This window comes from Oryzias latipes, chromosome 11, assembly GCF_002234675.1.
Source record: "Oryzias latipes chromosome 11, ASM223467v1".
Taxonomy (NCBI): domain Eukaryota; kingdom Metazoa; phylum Chordata; class Actinopteri; order Beloniformes; family Adrianichthyidae; genus Oryzias; species Oryzias latipes.
This window is the reverse complement of record NC_019869.2, coordinates 12,783,950-12,804,043: the sequence shown is the minus strand read 5'-3', so window position 1 is coordinate 12,804,043 and position 20,094 is coordinate 12,783,950. Positions and strand designations below refer to the sequence as shown.

Genomic DNA, 20,094 nt, shown 5'->3' with positions numbered 1-20,094 from the left:
AATTTAACTTCAGAACGAAACATGCAGCGAAGAGAACACCAAGTTTGGAATGGAAGGTTTTTAAAATCTTTTCAAGCTCACATATTTATGACGGAACTGGACCATCCTGAAACCTGTTTTTTTTTTTTTTGCCAACTCAGCACAGTTTGAATAGTGCCTCTCTAGCCTTCACAACATCAAAAGGCTTTTTTTAAAAAAAAAATTAATGGTGGATCTTCTTTTTGTTGTACTAGGTGCTGTTTTTATCCCATTTATTCTTATTGTCTGAGTAAAGATGAAGACTTTGTTAGAAATGAAGGGATCATGGCTTCAGCGTGGAGCCAGGAACATGAAAAGCTAAAAAACAGAAGAAAAGTTGAAGTAAAAGTTGTTGACAGCTTGAAGTCACTAATATACAGAAGCTCAAATGAAAAGCAAAAGTTAACTTTGCTATACGAGCTCTCACTTTGTAGGCTCTATTTCTTTAACTAAAGTTAAACAGCCAAAATAGTTCCAAACGTTGTCGCTCCTTTAAGAACATCTCATTAGAAAACCTGTGTGGTTTTCTAGGGCATAGAGTTGTGTGTGGGACCCCTTTCCCTTACTGAGACCTCTGTGTTTACACTCTCTCCTGCCAGCTTTCAGATCCTCACACCCCCCACCTAACATTACCAATACAACATAAATGCCAAGCAATATTGGAGGAATCCAGTTGGCCCAGACCAGGGCCCCTTTGTGGCTACACAGTTAGGCAGTAGCGCAAGGGTTTTTGCCTAGGACCCACACTGGATAAAGCCCCCTGCACCCCCTTGGAAACAAACCCCGGTTTTGCATGCGCCAGTTCCAAACGCAGCCAGCTGAGCCATCCATCAGCTTCTGCTTCTGGTCCATAACAATTTGAATAAAAATATACTCAGAAATGCAATCCTAAAATTCAACATAAGATTGTATTGGAGGACATGTCCTCCATCAGCAGAAAAATGCCACAAGATGCTGCTTAACCCATCCGCTGCGCTGCAATTGTAAGAACATTTTACATTTTAGCCCTACTTTTAAAGGTATCACCTTAAAGGCCTGTTCACACCGGGACGAATTTCGCCGGCGATTTTCGCCGACGTTTAACGCCTCGTGACTAAACAAAGGGCACCAATGAGAGTGTGCACACCGACGCGAAAAAACGCCAGGCGTTAAAGCGTCGAAAAAAAAAAACGCCTCGGGTTCGTTTTTTTTTTTCGACGCGTCGCGTCGAAATCTACTCGACCAATGAGAACGGCGCTTTTGCTCACGTGTCTGGAGCTTCTGAAGTTACAGTAAAACACAACTTGGGGGCGCTCAAACACAAAACTGCCTTGCTGAGCACACATACCAGCGAAGAAGATAGACGCCAAGTAGCGTCTACACTGCCGCGAAGCAATAATGACGGACATTCTAAAATATCCCCGCACCAGTTGGAGCAACTGGTGCTTGAAATATTCATGTTTTCTTTGTTTGATTCTGACAAGCGCGTAAATACTTGCTCTCTTCTTCTGAGTGAAAAGCGACTTTAAGAAGCGTAAAGTTGCGCAGCGCCACCTTGTGTACAGGAGTATTTCTGTTTTACATTAAGCGCCATCTAATGTCAGGGAATGAAATTGCATGTTCACTCCACTCATCGTCAGCGAAAATCGCCTGGGTGTGAACACAAAAAACGTGACGAAAAACGCTGGCGAATAACGCCTGGCGAATATTCGTCCCGGTGTGTACGGGCCTTAAGATGACATTTGGATCTGCTCCATTTTCTAGGGCTTTTCTTAAATTGCATCATTACTGGAGATGGTGACAATATCTTTGATAGTGCTATAAATTGATAGTGTCATGCATTGATAGTGTTATGCATTGATAGTGCTGTGCATTTTGGGCTATATATGCCGAAAGATGAACAAGTTTGTTTTTTTTTTTTTTTTTTTTAACTTGTCCTGTCCAACAGCTGGGCAGTCAGATGAGAGCTGAGGGCCTCTTGGGTTGGACATATTTTACTTTAACAAGAGGGGTTATTAATCTTCAGACAAACCAAAGGTATGTCTGAATAAACCCCTTTTGTAATTGAGGCCAAACTTTATTAATTTCAAACATGTCTGAAAATCTTTGGTGTTGGACCGGACGGAAAAGGAAAGAGGGGAAGAAGAGAGAGGGGGGGTAGGGGGTGATAATAGGAGGGGAAGGGGGATAAGACCATGAAGCAGCATAAAGCAACAAGTTTACTGGTTGTTAATCATTATGGTAAGGTTTAAATGTAAAAAAAATAAAAAAAATAAAAAAAAAGGGCGGAGCCTGTCCACACACACACTCAAATGTTATAAACACACCTGTTAGTTGCAAAAATGTCCACCTGTCGACATGTACACAAAACAGATAGTGTTCACACGCATACTTATGCCTTAAAACCAACTAGTGTGAAATATTTCAGTCATTCAGTCTGTTGAGCTAACACCTGTGCTCAGGTGAGTGTTTATGTTCTTCTAAAATGGATGGTGGAACGTGAAAAGAAGGAGGGAGAGTGCCCAGCCATCCCCCCCCAAGACCCCCACCGCACCAGCAGCGGCAGCCGGAATCCCCCCAACGCCACACGGGAACCGGCAGGGAACAACCGCCGCCCGGGCGACCAAGCCCGCCACCCAGGCCAGGGCCAGCAGGGCCGCCGCAAGGCCCCCAGAGCCAGAGAGCAGGGAGGCACGGAGGGAAAGAGGGCGCCGCCCCAGCCCAACCAGGAGAGCAGCCCCCCCGCCGCGCCGGGAGAACCCAACGCAGGGCCCCACCGGAGAAGGACGCCCACAGCCCCAGACGAGCACCCCACCACCACCCAGGAGTTCCGGGCATCCCCCCGCCCCAACCCCAGGTACGAGCCAGGACCCCCCAAGGGAGACCCACTCCGCACTCCAGGCAGCCATCCGCCCGGCCCACGGTTGGTCCAAGGGGGAGCGAGGCAGGGGCCCGCCGCCCCCGCCCAGGAGGGGGGAACCCCGGGGAAAAAAGAGGGCCCACAAGGGGTGTTGTAAATATGGCCCGACCAGGCTCGGCCACAGTTGGAAATTTGGCGGGGCCCAGCACTCAGGAGCAAGGACCAGAACCCACCCCCCAGGGACACGAACACCCCCGGCTCAGATGTAATGTGAACCCCCCCACCGCGCAGAGAGAGCACCGCCGGGCCCAGGAAGCCAGCACCCCGGGGACACAGCCGCCGTTGCAAAGGGGCCCGTACCCCCCACCAGGGAAGAGGCAGGGGACAGATGGTCCTAGGTCCCACCTTCCTTGCAAAATGTGTGTGCGTGTATGTGTGTTTGAGAGAGTGCGTGTGTGCATGTGTGTGTGTTTATGTTGGGATGTATATATTGAGGGGGGAGGGGTGTGTGTACTAAGGGGGGTGCGGTTAAAATTGGCGGGTAGGGCACTAAGGGGACATCTCCTGATTACTCACAGTGACGTCCCCTCACCCTCCCCACCAAGGGGCCCTAAATGTCTAAGGTGCGGTTAAAATTGGCGGGTAGGGTGCTAGGAGGACATCCGCTGCTTGCTGGCAGTGATGTCCAAGCACCCCCCCTACCAAGGGCCCTACATGTCTAAGGTGCAAATAAAACCGAAAGAGGGGGGGCCCACTCCATACGGCAACCACAGGAGGGGGGCCACTGCCTAGTAACCCCCCCCCCAAGGCCCATCGCAGGCTAAGCCCCCCACCCCCTCACCCTATTATGAGGTTATATGAGGAAGGGGGTTAGTTGGGGACAGATGATAAACTGTCCCCCGGTGGTCAAACAGCCGTCCCCCGCCCCCCCCCCAGCAAGGGGGCCAGGCCCACCCAGCCCCGGGGCCCCACCCCCGGAGGCGCAGACACCCCAGGCCCAGCACCACTACCCCCACACAGAGAGAGGGGAGCCAGAAAGCGCCGGCCCCCCCCGGAGCAAGCCCAGGCCCCCACCCCCAAACGCCGGCCCTAGAAGAGCTCTGGTCAGGCCTCGACGGGACCGAGGCAGCCAACCGGCCGGGGAAACCGCCGATGGCCTCAGCGGAGACCCCGACCCGTCAACCCCCCCTGCCCCGTACCAATAGTGCCCCCCCCCCTCTCCCAGAATGCCCCCCCACAGGACAGGGCCAACAAGACCCCCACCCCACCCCACCCCCAGACCCCGCAGCCGAAGCGGATGACACCCAGAGCGACCGGGGGCCCCAAGAGGGTTGTCCCGTCCCGCCCCAGAGCCAGGGAAGGGCCGATCCCAGCCCCAGGTGTAGACGGGAAGCCCATCCAGCGCCGCTGCCCCCCCCCCCCCCGAGCAGCGCCCCCCGCCAACCCCCCCCAGCACAGGCAAGAAGATGAACAAGTTTAACAACCATTCATTTGTTCAACGGTGCCCGCTGACTCCTAGGCATTTTTGTCCTGCTTTGATCATTAGCCTATCAATAATTTGGACTTTCTGAAAATTCATCCAACTTTTTTTTTATTAGTTGGTTGAGTAAAAGACACGTGTGATATTATTAAGATTCTTAGAAATGTAAATCTATCAAAAAAATGTTGGTTATCAATGCTATCATGTATTGTCATACGAAGGAACGAATTTTGGTGCTACACTTCAAGCAAAATATAAAGTTAAAGTAAAAATGAAGAACTTGAAAACCAAGCTTCATAATTCCAATTAGCGGAATTCCTGTTTGCAATAAAGTTTAATATTTATATTTCTTTGGATAAAAAGTTAACATTTCCTCTATTTTCTAAACAATTATGCATGTTGTTAGTTAGTAAATCATCTAAAATAGTCCAATTGTTTCTCTGCTCTGTGGTAAACAAACAGACGGAATGTGGCCTTGCATTTTTTTAAATATCTCAATCTAATTAAAATTTGTGCTTATTCAAAACTCTCTGCAGTCCCCTTAAAGCCACAGCAAAAGTGCATCATCCCTGTATAACTCAAAGGACTGATATTTTAGTGGGCTTTCAGTCTATCAGGCCCTTCAGGGAGCTTGGCAGAGGACACATAACATAACTTGAACCCCGTTTCGTTTCAAGCTGTGATCAAATGCAAGCTTTTGCTTGTTGACAAGCTAATTAGCACAAAGTATAAGTGCTTCTCCAGAATCCTGCTAGTAGCTCGTTGTAGCTTAAAAGAGATTAGATGGTTTTGGCTGAGTTCACTTCCTCATTGATGGGTTGTGTTTGAAACTTGCCAAATCATATAATGGGGTGTGAGGCTGAGAATCTCCTCACATCTGCACCTTTTTAAACATGGAAATCAAACAAATCAGTCAGGTTTTAAGAAAGGTAAAAAAAAAACAACTGATGTGTACATGCCAATTAAGAGGATCTGGTTATCATAGCAATGAACACTGTGGGGTTAGATTCTGATTATACAACCACATACCTCGCAGGCATTAATTACAACATGCAACATTTAAGTCACCCAGTCGTATTTTGATAAGCTTCAGAAGTTTTAGGCATCAGTGGCTTGTCTCCAAGTTATTCCTATAATGAAAAATGGATGCTTCGGTTATAATTCTGTTTTCACAGAAGCAAAGAAACGCAGCTGCGTTTCCATTAGGGGAACAAGGTTAAAACTATGTTCACAATTTTAGACTTTGAGCTGTCTGATTTGCATTAAAAATGGGATACAGTTGCAACCTAACTCAATGAGTTGATAACTCACTTGGGCTGTTAAAAAAGGCCTGGGTTTGGTGTTGTCTAGTCTAAGATACAATGGAGGTATGAAACGTTGGTGAAAGGGAGGTAGGCGCTTGATAATGCAGTGTGATTCAATACCATAAACACAGTCAGGGTCAGCAAAGTTTGATCAGGATGGTAGAGGCTGAAAGCCCGGGTCCCTCAGTGCAGAGGAGATGTACCACAGAAAGCATTCCTGGTGCAGAGATAAAAAATGTTGTACAGAGGAGTGGAAAGACTTAAAACACAGCACTTCAGGGGGATGAGCTCACTCAAATTTCCTCTCACTGGCCTCCAGCATTCTGTCAGTACTCACTTCCAAAAATACAGGCTGACTCATGACACACATTTACAAGGTTTTCACATCGATAAACTTGGAGAAACTGTAACATCTGCCATCCTGTTTGCTGTTAACAATGTGCAAATGCCCCTAAAACCACTGAGACACAGACAGCCTGAAAATTGAATATAAAACACTTATCATACCATCAAATTACAAATATAAAAGCTAATAAGAATAATTTATGACAGTTTAAAATGTATTTTACATCAGAGCTTTAGCTCCTATGTTGACTTTCAAGTACCACAACAACCGGTTACACATTTAACACAATTCCAGCAGATTTTGAAGCCCCGAAAAGGAGCCTTTCACTAATATGTAATAGCAGTGAAATGCTCACACAATCAATGTTAATCAGTTGATACTGGTGTGAAGAACAGTGGCTTTGCACTGGTATGACACTTTAAGTTAGTAATGCATTGCATACTGGTCCGAAGCAGATATAAAAAGACGCTTTTCTCCACATCAGAATCAGTTGATTCATGCTGATCGTGCGAACGGTTGTGAAGTTTTTGTATTTCAAAGAGCAGGTCTTATTTAGGTGTCACAGTTGACATCTCTGGTGTTAAAGGGTTAATGTTGCGCTCCAAGAGAATTGTTCTTTTTATAAACTGTCAGATCAAAAAAAGGCTGATGAGAAAAAGTGTCACGATGTGCCATGCAAACATTGGTTATCCTTCAGCGGAGCAGATAGAGCATCAATCAATGGAACTTAACCCTTGTGCTATCCTATGACCCCACCCTTACATTGACGTGTTCTCCCTACCATGACAAAGGTGGAAAGTTTTCCTGTAATCCATGGACACCAGTGAAGATCACAAATCATTGAAGAAAAAAGGTTCAGCGCACTGTCTAGTGGGTCTAGATGACCCACTCCCAATGGTAAAGGGCCTAGGATAACACAAGGGTTAACAGTATATTTGATTCATAACAAAAAAATAGCCATAACGCTGTGAAAATACGTTAGTGGGGTTTAACAGACCAAACTGTCAATCAGTGCCACTAATTTGGATTTTTGGCAAGTCATGACTTGCTATCATGCTACTGAGGCCACTGCCAACTGCAGGACGCTGCAGGACAGCTGAATTAAGTGGTGATGATGACTTACAACTTCTGGAAAGAGATTCATAAAAATATATATATCTATCCATTTCTGAGATTTGGTTTGCAAGGACAGTAATCTCGCCCAGACCTCCTTTCCTCTGGCCACCAGTTCTTCCTGGCTCTTCCAGGAGGACATAGAGCCATTTCCAACCAGTTGAGAGAAATGAGCACACCAAGGTCTCCTGCAGCAGAGCCTCTAACTCACTAGAAAGATGCAGAGTTATTGCTAAATGTTTAAACCACTTTTACAAGCTGTTTTAATGTGAAAAAATCTACTCAAAAAACCTCCTAAACAAAGCTCATTTCTGCCACGTGTTCCTGTGATCTCAACCCATCCTGGTCTGTTAAAAGGTCAAGTGAGCGAAATCTGCTCTCCATATGGGACCTTGGAAAGGAGGATTGGTGACCTGGTCAGGGTGTACCCCACCCTTACCTAACAGTAGCTGGGTTGGCTCCAGCAACCCAGTGACCCTCACATTTTTTGAAGATGGAAGGATGGATGTTTGACCTCTCCCCAGGCATAGCATTGAGCTGCAGTTACAGTTAGGCAGGGGAATCATTGGGTAGTTCAACCTTTGTGCTATCCTAGGCACTTTACCATCAGGAGTGGGGTGTTCAAGACCCCACAAGACAGTGCTCTGAACCATTTTTCTTCAATTATTTGTGATCTTCACTGGTGTCCATGAATTACATGAAATCTTTCCACCTTTATCCACCTTTGTTATGGTAGGGAGAACACGTCAATGTAAGGGTGGGGTCATAGGATAGCACAAGGGTTAACCTCCCTAACCTTCATTTGCAGGAAGGGTACTAAGTCCAAATTTTAAAGTCTTTAGTATGACCTGAATGTGGATATGAATATATGGGAAGACAGTCTGCATGTGCCAGTCTGAGTAGAAACATCTATGCTTTACGAAAACTGCTTACTAATCTTAAATTTCACAACATTTAACTTACCAAGTCTTTTGCCTCAAACTGTGCACCTAATACTGCCTGAGAAACTGTACAGGTGCAGAGGTATTAGCTAGCTCAACTACCCAGCACTAATTTTAATTTGAACCTGCGTTGCAGCTGTAATGTCAGCAAGTTATGATAGGATCTGAATTTAAAGGATTTGTAAGGATAGTGCTTGTGTATGTGTGTTACCCATACCCATTATGTGTGTAGGAATGCAGTGGCTGCTGTGATGAAGTGCATCTGAGAAAGTATTTCTTCCTGCTGGAGGGAAGGACTCCGGGGAAACTGAAATCTGACTCAGTCTAATCTGAAATACTCTTACTCAGGTCTCCCAAGAGGGACCACCTCCTCCACAAAGATGCCTTCAGAGCTTCATGCGCTACAGAGGATTGCTACCCCGCCATCCAAGGTGATATCACAAACCAGGCCCCTGAGAGCACACTGACAGTGTGAAGAGGGAGTGTGACACTTCAGAGTGAAATAAATAAATAATCCAAACAACAAAAGAGAATTCTTTTCACCTGTCTGCATCTCGATTTCTGCCTTGTCTTTTTCTGTCTCTTTTCATACAAGCGTGCACAGACACACAAACACGGAAGGGTGGGTTTTTGATCACGTTGTCACACAAAATATTTTCTGTTTTTCCATCCAAATACACATTTAAAAATAATTGATGGTTCGTGAAGAGGAACACCACCACAAACGGTAAATACTGCCACCAGTGGCTGCAAAAGTTGTGATCATACAGTTTGCATTGTATTCTAACAACCCATCACACAGCATCAAATGCTGAGAGGTTTGCTGTCAGAACACTTGTCAAACATACAAATCCACTTAGACATTTTAGCAAATGTCTTCCTGTTGGGGCTGCATGGGGGTATAGTGGTAAGCACTCTTGCATGTAAGTGGAGATAGCTTATTCTCCTCACACGTGTTCCGTGAGGATCCATTCAATTTAAGTGAGTAATAAAGATAATCAGAGGGTACAATTTCAATATTTAGCACATTTTTAAAAGTAAACGTTTAAATATAAAAACAAATAAATAAAGAAAAGCTCCTATGATGGACTGGGTTACTTTCAGGGCGAACCTCACCTTTGCCCTTCAGTAGATGGACAGAGAATGAATGGATGAATGGATGAAAGGTCACCTTCTAGTGGCAGTGGTAAAAGGGCTATTTTCTTTTTCATCTTCCTGGTGGCGCACCAAAGAATCAACAAGAACAAAACTACAAAAGGCCATATCTATCACCAAAGTAGTTAGACTTAATGTGTATATTTATCTGTATATATGAAATGGAGGAAATGACAAGCCTACCTATGGGGTCTGGCCAAGCCCATCTACACAATCTTAAATTTCTCTTTGAAGAAAATGTGTACTTATGAAACCACAAAGCTGCAGATCATTGTAAAGACAACATGAAGTTCAAACAAAGTATCAAAATGAAAAGATGTGATTAAAGTAACTCTGCGGGTGGTACCAGCGTTGGTACATGGTAGAATAAAATCATGCTTATATGTTGTTTGTAGTAAAATGTTTCCTACTAATCTTCTAAGGTTAATATATTCACCTTTTATTAACTGTAGGTGGAGGTGACTACACATTTACAATCACTTATAGTCTTTATTTGAAAGCAGTTAGGGTTTTCTGTCTGGGATTTCTTGACTGAATCTACATGCCTGCATGTATTGATCTGCTGCCATTTAAAGGTCTCATAAGATGTTTACATCATTTATATTGGAGATATCAATGTTGTTGCTAGACAATCAAAGAATCACAAGTTCATCTGTTAATCAGCATTTTAATTGTAAAATCCTCACCATTATTTTCGTTTGGTATAACAAAAAAAAGACGAAAATCAAATATATCTCAGTGATAATTGATAAAATTGTAATGCTAATAGTTACCATAATGTATACTGATGATGCCCTAGTTTATATTCAATTCACAGACTTTAAAAAATATATATATTGAGATTTTCTATGTTGACACTAGGAATTACACAAAGCCCCAATTTTAAAACATGTTAACTCACCTTCTGATATTGTGTCACATGATCCAAAGTAGAAGAGCAGTGGAGCCAGAAAGTAGCAGAGAAACCACATGTTTGCACTCCTTTGCCAGCACCACCTGATTTCGCCTCAAACTTCAGCTGATGGAAGGAAAAAAGGGCAAAGTCAAATAAATTCAATCCGTCCCTTGCTCTGCCAACGTACCTCCGTGTCTGCTTGCTTTGTCGACAGCTGTGCGTTGTGTTTGACTCCTAAGTAGACATTGATGTATGTTTATGGGTCAGTCACAGTTGATGTGTTAATTATGTGCTATGATGCCGTCTTTGTTAGTGGCATATGAATTAACCACAACGGCCCCTCAAGGAGTGTAGAGCCTGATCATAATCATTATCCTGTCCATCTGGTTGCTCTCTGACTGGGCAGGGGCTACTACACACACCACCACACATACACGTCACAATTTTGTGTAAGAAATGACCCTCAGATGCACAATCATGTGACCACAGGACAAAATAATTCATGTACTGGAGAAAAATAGAAAAGAAAAAAAGATTGCATTCATTTAAAGCTTCTGCAAGTGGATGACAACAAGGCAAACGCTTGCATGAAAGTCAAATGATTTACATGCAGCCTTGTTCTTAGGGCCAGAACACAAACACATCTGGAGACTGTTCCACTGGAGCCCCAGTTGTGCTGGACCAGATGTTTCCACGTGGCCCAACAACAAGCACACAAACACACACACCAAGATTAAAAAGCATGCCACGTGTAAACAGTCATTACATATATCCCCCCCAACCCCCTGCCCCCTCTATCTTTCACTACAAAACTCACACACAAGAGTGCACCACACATAAACGCCCCCACAATGATGGCTTGCATAAACAGATCCCAGCTGACCTGGACTTGCCCTGAGCATGTGTGAGGACCCTCATAACTCTGTACTGTTTTCTATTACAACACAGCCCTGGAGGCAGGCAGGGAAGCAGACTGTGTCTGTGTGCACACCTGTCCTGTCTGCAAGGAGAAATGACCCCTGCGTTCCCTCGATTACAGGCAAAGTGGTGCTCCTTCCCGGCCATAGACACACTGTTGGAATACAACCATGCCTCACTTGACTGTGGGCACCAAGCTGTTAATAGAGAGGGCGGTGGAAGATAGTGCCTCATCCTCTTAAATAGGGACAATGCCTCGCCTTACCTTTCTTTTCTTTTGTGCATTTAGGTGGCTTGCATCACATTTTAGTTTTTTATATTTTATGTACAGTTTCCACCTATTATTGCTGGGGTTACGATCCATAAATAACCTGCAATAGGTGAAATCTGCAAAGTAGGATTATAGACATTTCAAGGCAGCAGTACCCCTAACTACACACTCTTCTCGGACATACATTAACATTTTTACACTTTTCTCTCTTGTTTAAACTCTTAAAGTTCAAAACAAATTAATTCCCATAGCATAGAATGAAAGCAAAGATCTGTTTGTGATTGAAGATTTACGTAAATCTGACAATGTATATCCTTTTCACTTTACAGAAGTGCCAGCCATTTGAAAATTGTTCACAGAGGAGAAATTAATACTTGTGGTTTGTGCCCAGCTGGAATTATAGGACACCAAGTCTTTCATATATATAGATGGATAAATAGCTAGACAAATATACTTTATTGTCCGTGGGGGAAATTTCTTGAATGACAACTGCTTCTTCACGTCATGTGCACAAAAAACATATAAACATGTGAATTATAATTCGACAATTACCAGATCCTACATTTGTCTGAATATATTGGAATAGAAAACAGCTGTGACAGAAAAAGCCTGGAGCAGGATTTGTGAGATTAGCACTGCTTCGCAGCAAGTCTCTTCCAACTGTAGGTGGCAGACATGCGGTAGTATCGGGTAGCAACAGTCCAGTGTGAACACTATAAGCTGAAAGTGCATTGAAGAATGTGCGTTAAACGCATTCTTCAACACTGCCCGATATGAGCATAGCATCAGATGGCCCTGTGTTGAGCAGAGTTCAGTGGTTATCAAAGGCATCATGTAACATGATCACAATAACAAGGTAGTTCAAGCAGGATGTAATGCACAACACATCTTAATCTAAATAACAAAGGTTGCAGAAAAAAAACAGCTCAGTAGTATATTTATCTGGCTGCAATCAAAACAGTTTAACCCTTGTACTATCCTAGGCACTTTAATGTTGGGAGTTGGGTCATCTAGACCCACTAGACAGTGGTCTGAACCTTCTTTTCAATGATTTGTGATCTTCACTGGTGTCCACAGATTACATGAAATCTTTCAACATTTATCCACCTTTGTCATGGTAGGGAGAACACGTCAATGCAAGGGTGGGGTCATCTAAGATAGCACAAGGGTTAAGGAGGTTTCTATTATTAGTTACCAAGCATGTCTCTTCTTTTCTTTCCATTTTGCTTTTTATAACACATAACCTGAAGCAAAAATGGTAAAGAACAGCAGATTGACTGGAGCCCACGAACACCCTAGACCAAGGGTCTGCAACGTTTATGACATGAAGTGCCAGTTCTCGTTAACAACTGTGCCATCACCAACAGCAGGTCAAATAGCTTTTCAAACAGATTTTGGCTTTAACTGAAAAAGTGCTTTCATAATAATATTGCTCACACAAAATGGAATGGAGTTGAAATAGTACAGTAACTATTTGTTTCAAACCAAAAGTACTTCATATGTGGTTTGTCATACCGGCAGCAATAGGAAAAATACCATCAATATTTATATTGATGGTATTTTTCCAATTGCTGCCTATTTCCTATTGCTGCCGGTATGACATCTATTTCACGACTAATAAGTTTCTGAGACAGGAACTTAATGTAAGTTCATTCTGTGATGGTGCCTTTGTTTCACCTAAAATGAAATGCTTTTACTTTTATGTTTGTATGCTAATTATAGTAATATAAATTTTTCATGGTTGTACAGCGTCATTCCTTTTCTTTGTTTTTTTTGGAGTGGTAATCAGAAGAAATATTAATTTTAAATCTTGTTTAAGTTTTATACTGACATTTGGCAGAACAGAAAGAAAATCTGGGTTTAATCTGACCTCTGGTTATCATTCAACAAACAGAACTTATAACTTCATAAATGTTAGCAAAAACGCCAAAAACATGACCAAAAAAAAAAAAGAAAAATACAGCTGTACCGTCATAAACGTGTGCAGCATAAGCCTTGAGCTTTTTCCATTCACCCACATGCTATGATGGCTCAGACATCCACCAGAGTTTTTTCTAGGAACTAAATAATCCCTGGATTTTGTCCTCTGTTCCCGATTTACAACAATTTTAATGAAGACATATTCCGAATTGCAATTGCATGCCTAAATGTCTTTAAATATTTCTTCCTTCATTTGCGAAATGTTACACAAGAAAGAAAAAATTCAATGGAGGGCATCTTTAAAGGGTTAAAAGGATTAGTGATTCTGATGGCGTTTGTTGGACTTTTCATGATTTAAAATAGGAAAAAAAGGAAATTGGTTTTGGTACACAAACTGCAAACATTAGACTTGTATGGAACTGTGTCAGTCTTAGTTTCAAAGGTGGTATTTTCATATTTTTTCTTCTTTAAATGTTCCCCTTTGGCCTTCGTACACTAAATAATCTATTTCCAGTTTCCTCCCCTCCATCAATTATATGTGTCTAGTTTTACCGCCTCCTACCTGTTTCGCACGAAGCATCTTTTTACCAAAGGTTCTGCTCTGGTTTAGTGCTTGCCTTTGATTACATCTACTCAAACTTCAAAATGTCCATCTTATCTCCTTTAACTCAGTTTCTTATCTTTTGTTCTTCCTCACCATCTTCAAAACAACAAAGTACAGAAAACAAAAACAAAAAACGGTGTCACCTGCTCTGCTTCCTGGTGCCTGTTAGATTTATTTTCCTGCTGTGAAGACAACAATATTCACACCAAGCTGAAAAGTTGGACATGCTTCAGGCCAACCCCTCAGCCAGCAGGCCTGTTACAACAGGAAAGTATATCTTAACTAAAGATGCTGTGAGACTTTGACCGACACTCCTGATATCCGCTGACCTACAGCAGTAAAAAAGTTTAAGCCATAAAAAGGTAATATGCAGACCTCTCTAACTCAAAAGAAAGCATGGGGCGAGTTTTTACTTGTCTGACCTTCTAGGCGTTATTTCACTTCGAAATTTGTGTTGGAGGAACTTGACAGCTAAAATAAGAAATTTTCAAAAACATTTTCCACACGTATCACCTCAAGGCCTTCTGAAAGTCTGAGCGCAGTGGATGCTTTCATAGCAATCGCAAAAAGTCATGATGAAAGTTGAGCAGACTCTGATGACATGACCTTTGAGGGCCCGGGGCGAAGCTAGCACGGAAAACTCAGCCTCCCATGAATCGTTGACCACGTCTTTTCCTTCCACTTTAATTTGCATTTCTGATAGACAAGTGTTTGCTTCACAGCTGAACTGAATGAGCAAAGAGTCGAGTGAATGTTACAGTTTGCTGCAGGCCACAGCGTACTCAGGAACTGAGAGATGTGTGAAACTGCAGCCAGACATTACTTGGGAAGCCTTAAGTAACTTCGACAGGCGGTGAAGTTAAATTTTAGGGCAATCCTAACATTCCCAGGAGTCTTCAGAGGGCTGAACCAATACTCTGCAGGAATAAAAGAAAGCATTCCTTAGAGATTCTGCAGCACGGAAGGAATTTTAAAGCTTGTAAAGGATAGACTGCAGACCAGCATGTGAGATGACCAAAACAGAACTGGAAATGAGTGAGGAGGGGTGTCTATGTGCATTTCTGGTGTGTAGCTGAAAGTGCATGCACAGGATGTGAAACTCAGCAAAAAGAAAAAAAAACAAAAAAAAGGTTTGTAAAGAGAAAAACAGATGTGACTCACATTTTCTTCAACATTTTCCTCTCCTAGTGGAAGTACTGGGCTGCACTTTGGAAAGTGATGTGAAATCAGCACCGTGCTTTGCTTATTTATCATTTGAATGATAAAGACTGCGCAAAAAAAGTCAGGGATAATGTGAAAAACTCAATGGATGTTTTTTACACACCTCATTTTGTGTTTTCCACATAATGGTCTCACTGTGTACAGTGGGCCTTACTTATCGAGATTTTGTCATTAAGTCATTCCAAGGTCATCATTAAAGCAGCCATTACCACACAATGTTGCTCAAAGGATGAGCAGTACCACCTGGTCATAGTGCGTATTCAGGTTGGTAGTAGACAGTCAGATGTTGCGGGTGAACTTGGTCAGTTTCAAAGTGCAATTAGCGGACTTGCATCAAGACACAGAACTACTGGCAACGTTTGAGACAGAGACAGACCACAACCATGATCAAAGGACCTCAGCACTGACCCGGTTTAGCAAATGCAACACAGCTGCAGGCCCGTTTACCAGATGTGAGGGGTACTAGGGTTTCCGGAAAAAACAGTCATAACTGACTGCACTGCTTTGACTTGAGACGACCGTTGCAGATGACTCCACTGTCACCAAGACACTCCAGTGAACATTTGCTATGGAAACAAGACCATGTGACCTGGACAGTGCAGCAATGGTCTACCATGCTCATACTGATGAGTGTCACCTTGCAAAGAAATGGTGGCCGTCAGTGGAGAAAAGGAAGTGAGCGATACGCCAAGGTCAACATTGTCCTCAGGGTGGTCTTTGGTGGAGGAGAAGCAATAGTCTGGACCGCCATCACCAGTCAGCGCAAAAACAAATTTAGTTAGATATTCCAGTCACTGCACGTTCTTACCTCTGAGAAATTGTAGAAACCATCATCTTCCCCCGAATTCCACCAGCACACTCCCAACTTTCTGTTCATGGATGAAAATGCTCCACCACATGGTGCCAGAATTGTCACAGCTGGACTTCAGGAAGTGGGAGTGTCTTATACATATGACCAGGAATGTCCCCTGACCTGAACCCCAGAGAGCACGTCTGAGACCAACTGATGCAGAGACTGCATGATCGTACTCCACCCCCAACTGACCTAGGAGAAGTGCATGTAGCACTTATGAAGAGTGAAACGCACTGCCTCAGAACGACATCCTGAGGCTAGTAAGGGGCAGGAGGCATTGCTGTCAGGCTGTCATTGCAGCAAATGGTGGAAATACCTGCTATTGACATGGTCAATACTTTTTATTTGGGGCTTTCTTTTTTACTGTCTTAATTTTAGGGGGCAATAAATATCAAACTAATGAAAAACTGTGTTTATTCTCATTGATTGTTAGTAATGACAAAGAGAACTTTTATGTATGTTATTAAAATTCAGACAAAATAGGAAAAGCACTTGTGTAAATAGCAATATTCCAACTTTCTGTAGTGAGTAGTGTATATGTGACAAATCCAACGGAAAGCAAGTCAGCTGGAAGTTTTTTCCATGCCACAGGGCTTTGGATGCGTGCCAGAAACGTACAGTAACAACTTGGCCTGTCCTGAGATGTTTCCAGGCTTGGCTGAGGTATGTAGGGAAAGCCAGCATCACTTTTGCCAGCAGCCAGACCAACTAGTTGACTGGTTTAAAGGTTTGAAAAAATCCAATGAAGAAACACAGCAAGCATGTTTCAGTACCACTAAGGAGATAATGATGTCTGCTGGGAGAAAGTTAACTTTTAATACCTCAGCTAGGCTGACTTCACAGTGAGTTGTGGTATTTATTTGCTTGTCTGCACCCACAATATTAGTCTTTTTATTTCATGTCTGAAAAACTTTTGACTTGTTGCACCATTCTGCACAACTTTCAGCAAATTTAAAGCAGAATCTGAACTGTCTGAACTGGAACTTCGTTTTTATTTTTCTCAAACCAAAACTGTTCTAATCTTTTTTTTTTTTTAAGTCTTGACATCTTACCTCCAGCTGCTGTTTATAATCCACAACTTTTCCAATGCATTAATCCGTCATTAACTGAGCCTCATCAATGCAGCAGAAACTTGGGAATTGGAGCAAATGCAGTAATCCAGTGTGTTTTCTTCCCCCAGACCCCTCCTGTCCTCCTTCAGCGAGAAAGGAACGAAGAGAAAAGTTGTCGATTGTCTGTGTTCAGCTTTCCCCGCCCCTCTTGTCTTGCCTCTTCTCTGTCTTTCTCAGCCTTTTCCATTCTCGTGTAACTCGGTTTCTTATTTCTTTGACTTTCAGCCTCGAAACCCCCTCCCTTCCCTTCAGATCCCCTTTCAACACCCCTCGCCCGCCTCTCCTTGCTTGCTTCCTCCCCACTCCAGATGGGAGATCCCTGTATCTAGCATGCAGTGACATCACCCTGTCCACGATGCTGGAAAATGAGCCAGAGGCATCACTTTAATCATTCTTTCAGTGTTCTAGGCCTCTGCCCTATCTTCACCCCAGACATGCCACCCATCATCCCCACCTCTTCTCATCTGCTCCTCGCCTCTTCTTCCACTTACCTCTCAGTCATTTGATTCATGGCATTCCAGAGGACTGCTTCCCTCTGCTCTGTCTTGGTTGAATTCCTGTTTTAAGACTACAAATACTGATTATATTGCCCCTGCTGGTGTGTTATGGGGAAGAACTAAGTCCATCAAAATGAATGAACTTACTTATGGTATTTTCCTGTGATTGAAGGCCAGGTCAGAGGCTTTCATATTGTGCTATTATTAGGTTATTGCAGTCACAAGCTGACTTCAGTTGCAGCGCGGGACCGTTCAGAAACATTTGTCTTAACAGCCGCATAAATTCAACCTTTATTGTCAGAGAGTAAATAATGCAGGGGCTGAATAAATATCACTTTGCAATTTAATGTATGCCTCCTGCCCCTATGTCAGTGGCTGACAGGGCTCACATGTTCCAGATATGAAATCTCTCATCTTAGCAGAGAGGTCAGCTCCCCCGCCCTGCCATTATCTTTTACTTTGGTATTAGCTTTATTCTTTGCAAAATGGGGATGCAGCCTCAGTCCATTCAATTTTTTTGGAAGACTTTTCTGAGTGCGTAAAGCATTATGAACAATTTCAAACTCCTGTTTGACGGACAGTCAGCATTGACTAACACCAGCTAGTTGGTGCTGAGCCTCTACATAATATTTCAGTGTTTTCATAATGGATTTTACTAATTCTTTCAGTCAGTTTTGGTAAGAAACAACACCAGGGGCCCCATTTATAAACGTTGCGTACGCACAAAAGAAGGCGTACGCCACTCTCTACGCAATAGTTGATATTTATAAAAAGCAAACTTGACGGGAAAATGTGCGGTCCTTCATGCAAGCTCTGACCCAGGCGTACGCACAAAACGGATGAAATGAGAAACGGCGACACCGTCGGCAGATGGAAGAAACACGTGAAAGTGAAAATGACAATACTGCCTCTCATAAATAACATGAAGACTTCACAAAGCAAGTCTTACAATTAAAGCCTACACGAACAACCATTTGATCGATCAGCAGTGAAACAAACAAAAAAAAATCTAACGAAAATTACAACAGAAATTCAAATGAACACTTATTTGCAGAAAGAAAAGTGAAATATGTTCTGCAATATTGGCATGTTGTGCAATTCATCCTCATAAATAATATAGTTAACAGAACGAAATAATGTACAAAACTGATATTCTCGTTAATGTGTCCGTCTGGCGGAGCAGATATAGGTGCGGGGGTGTGCGGACGGACGGAAAGACGCACTAATTGTCCACTGGGGAAAGTTGTTTTCATAGTAAAATATTTCTTCATAACTTACGGAATTATGGTATTCATGCATATGCCTTTAGTTTGTTTTATTTTTGATAAAACCATGTATGGCGTATTTCTCAACATTCAGAAAGCAACAAGAAATTACATTTGCGCTGAACAATTTCCCATTTCCACGTTGATTATTACCGACATCTGTTGCTTGTCAGATGTAATAAAATGGAGGGAAATAAAATGCCCCATCACAATGCGTAATGACTCACAATGGCTGATCTCGCGCTCTTAGAAGATGTGGCAAATGGAAGAATTCGGAGTGAACGCATCTTTAGACAGCAAGAAGACTTGCTGGCAAACGAGGACGAGTGGCTTATGAGCCGGTTCCGACTTCCTCGAGCCGTCCTGTTGGACCTCTGCGGGCTTTTAGGCCCGGCGTTACAGAGGAGCACTTGGAGGAACCACGCGTGTCACCCGGTGCATCTGGCGCTCCGGTAACCCCCCCCGATGGAGCGCTAGACGTTTTTTTGCTTCGACTTTGAGGTCCGACCATTTCTTTTTTATTTCGGCCACGGTCCGAGGTTGTGAGGCTACAGCATTTGGCGTCTGCCACCATTTGTCACTAAAGTGCCTTTTCGTCATTAGTAATGCCCACACTGTGCCCTCCAAACAACATTTTCTCTTCTTTTCCACCTCGCCAACGATAACTTCTACTTCACATTGAGTGAAGTTACGTTTTTTTGATTTCCTCTCTGTGTTTGCCATGATTTCGCAAGCCATGAATATTAATTTGTGGGCGTTTCACGGACTATTTATGGGCAACTATGGGCGTGTCATGAAGCCGCAAAAGCTGTGCTTCATTTAGAATTGGTTGTGATTTAGTAAGGGAAAGATGCGTAGGATGTGCGTGCGCACGGTTTTATAAATCCAAATATTTCTGTGCGTACGCACGTCCTATGTTTCATCCGTACGCCACTTCTGACGCAAATCCTACGCAAAGTTTTATAAATGAGGCCCCAGGAGTCCAAAGGCATGTTTGGGAAAAAGATGATTTACAAAACAACTAAAGTACACATATGAAAAGAGAACTTTACTTTAACAAAACAAGAAACTCAAGTGTGATTAGTAAAATTAGGCAAACACAAACAGAAAAATGATTCAATTATCAACTAAATGTACACTTGTCCCTCGCTATATCATGGTTCACCTTTTGCGTTTTCACTTTTTTTTTCTAATTGCAAATTCTGCATGTTTTATAATTTTACATTTATCCATCCATTTTCTTAACCCGCTATATTCCATTGGGGTTCCAGGGCTGCTGAAGGGTACCAGCTACTGTTGGGTGAAGGTGACGTACATCTTGGATATGCCGCCAGTCTGTCGC

At 43.1% G+C, this 20,094-nt stretch overlaps 1 protein-coding gene across 2 annotated transcripts in view; it reads right to left on the bottom strand.

The window, feature by feature from the left end:
* Nucleotides 1-17,188, bottom strand: part of col16a1 (collagen type XVI alpha 1 chain) — a 106,832-nt gene extending 89,644 nt beyond the window's left edge. For both annotated transcript variants that reach the window (XM_023959862.1, XM_023959863.1), the window contains exons 1-2: nt 16,931-17,188; nt 10,098-10,214 (exon numbers count right to left, since the gene is read on the bottom strand). In XM_023959862.1, the coding sequence (XP_023815630.1) occupies nt 10,098-10,167 (70 nt within the window). In that variant the 5' untranslated portion in view covers nt 10,168-10,214; nt 16,931-17,188. The remainder of the gene's footprint in view (nt 1-10,097; nt 10,215-16,930) is intronic.
* Nucleotides 17,189-20,094: the final 2,906 nt, after the last annotated feature.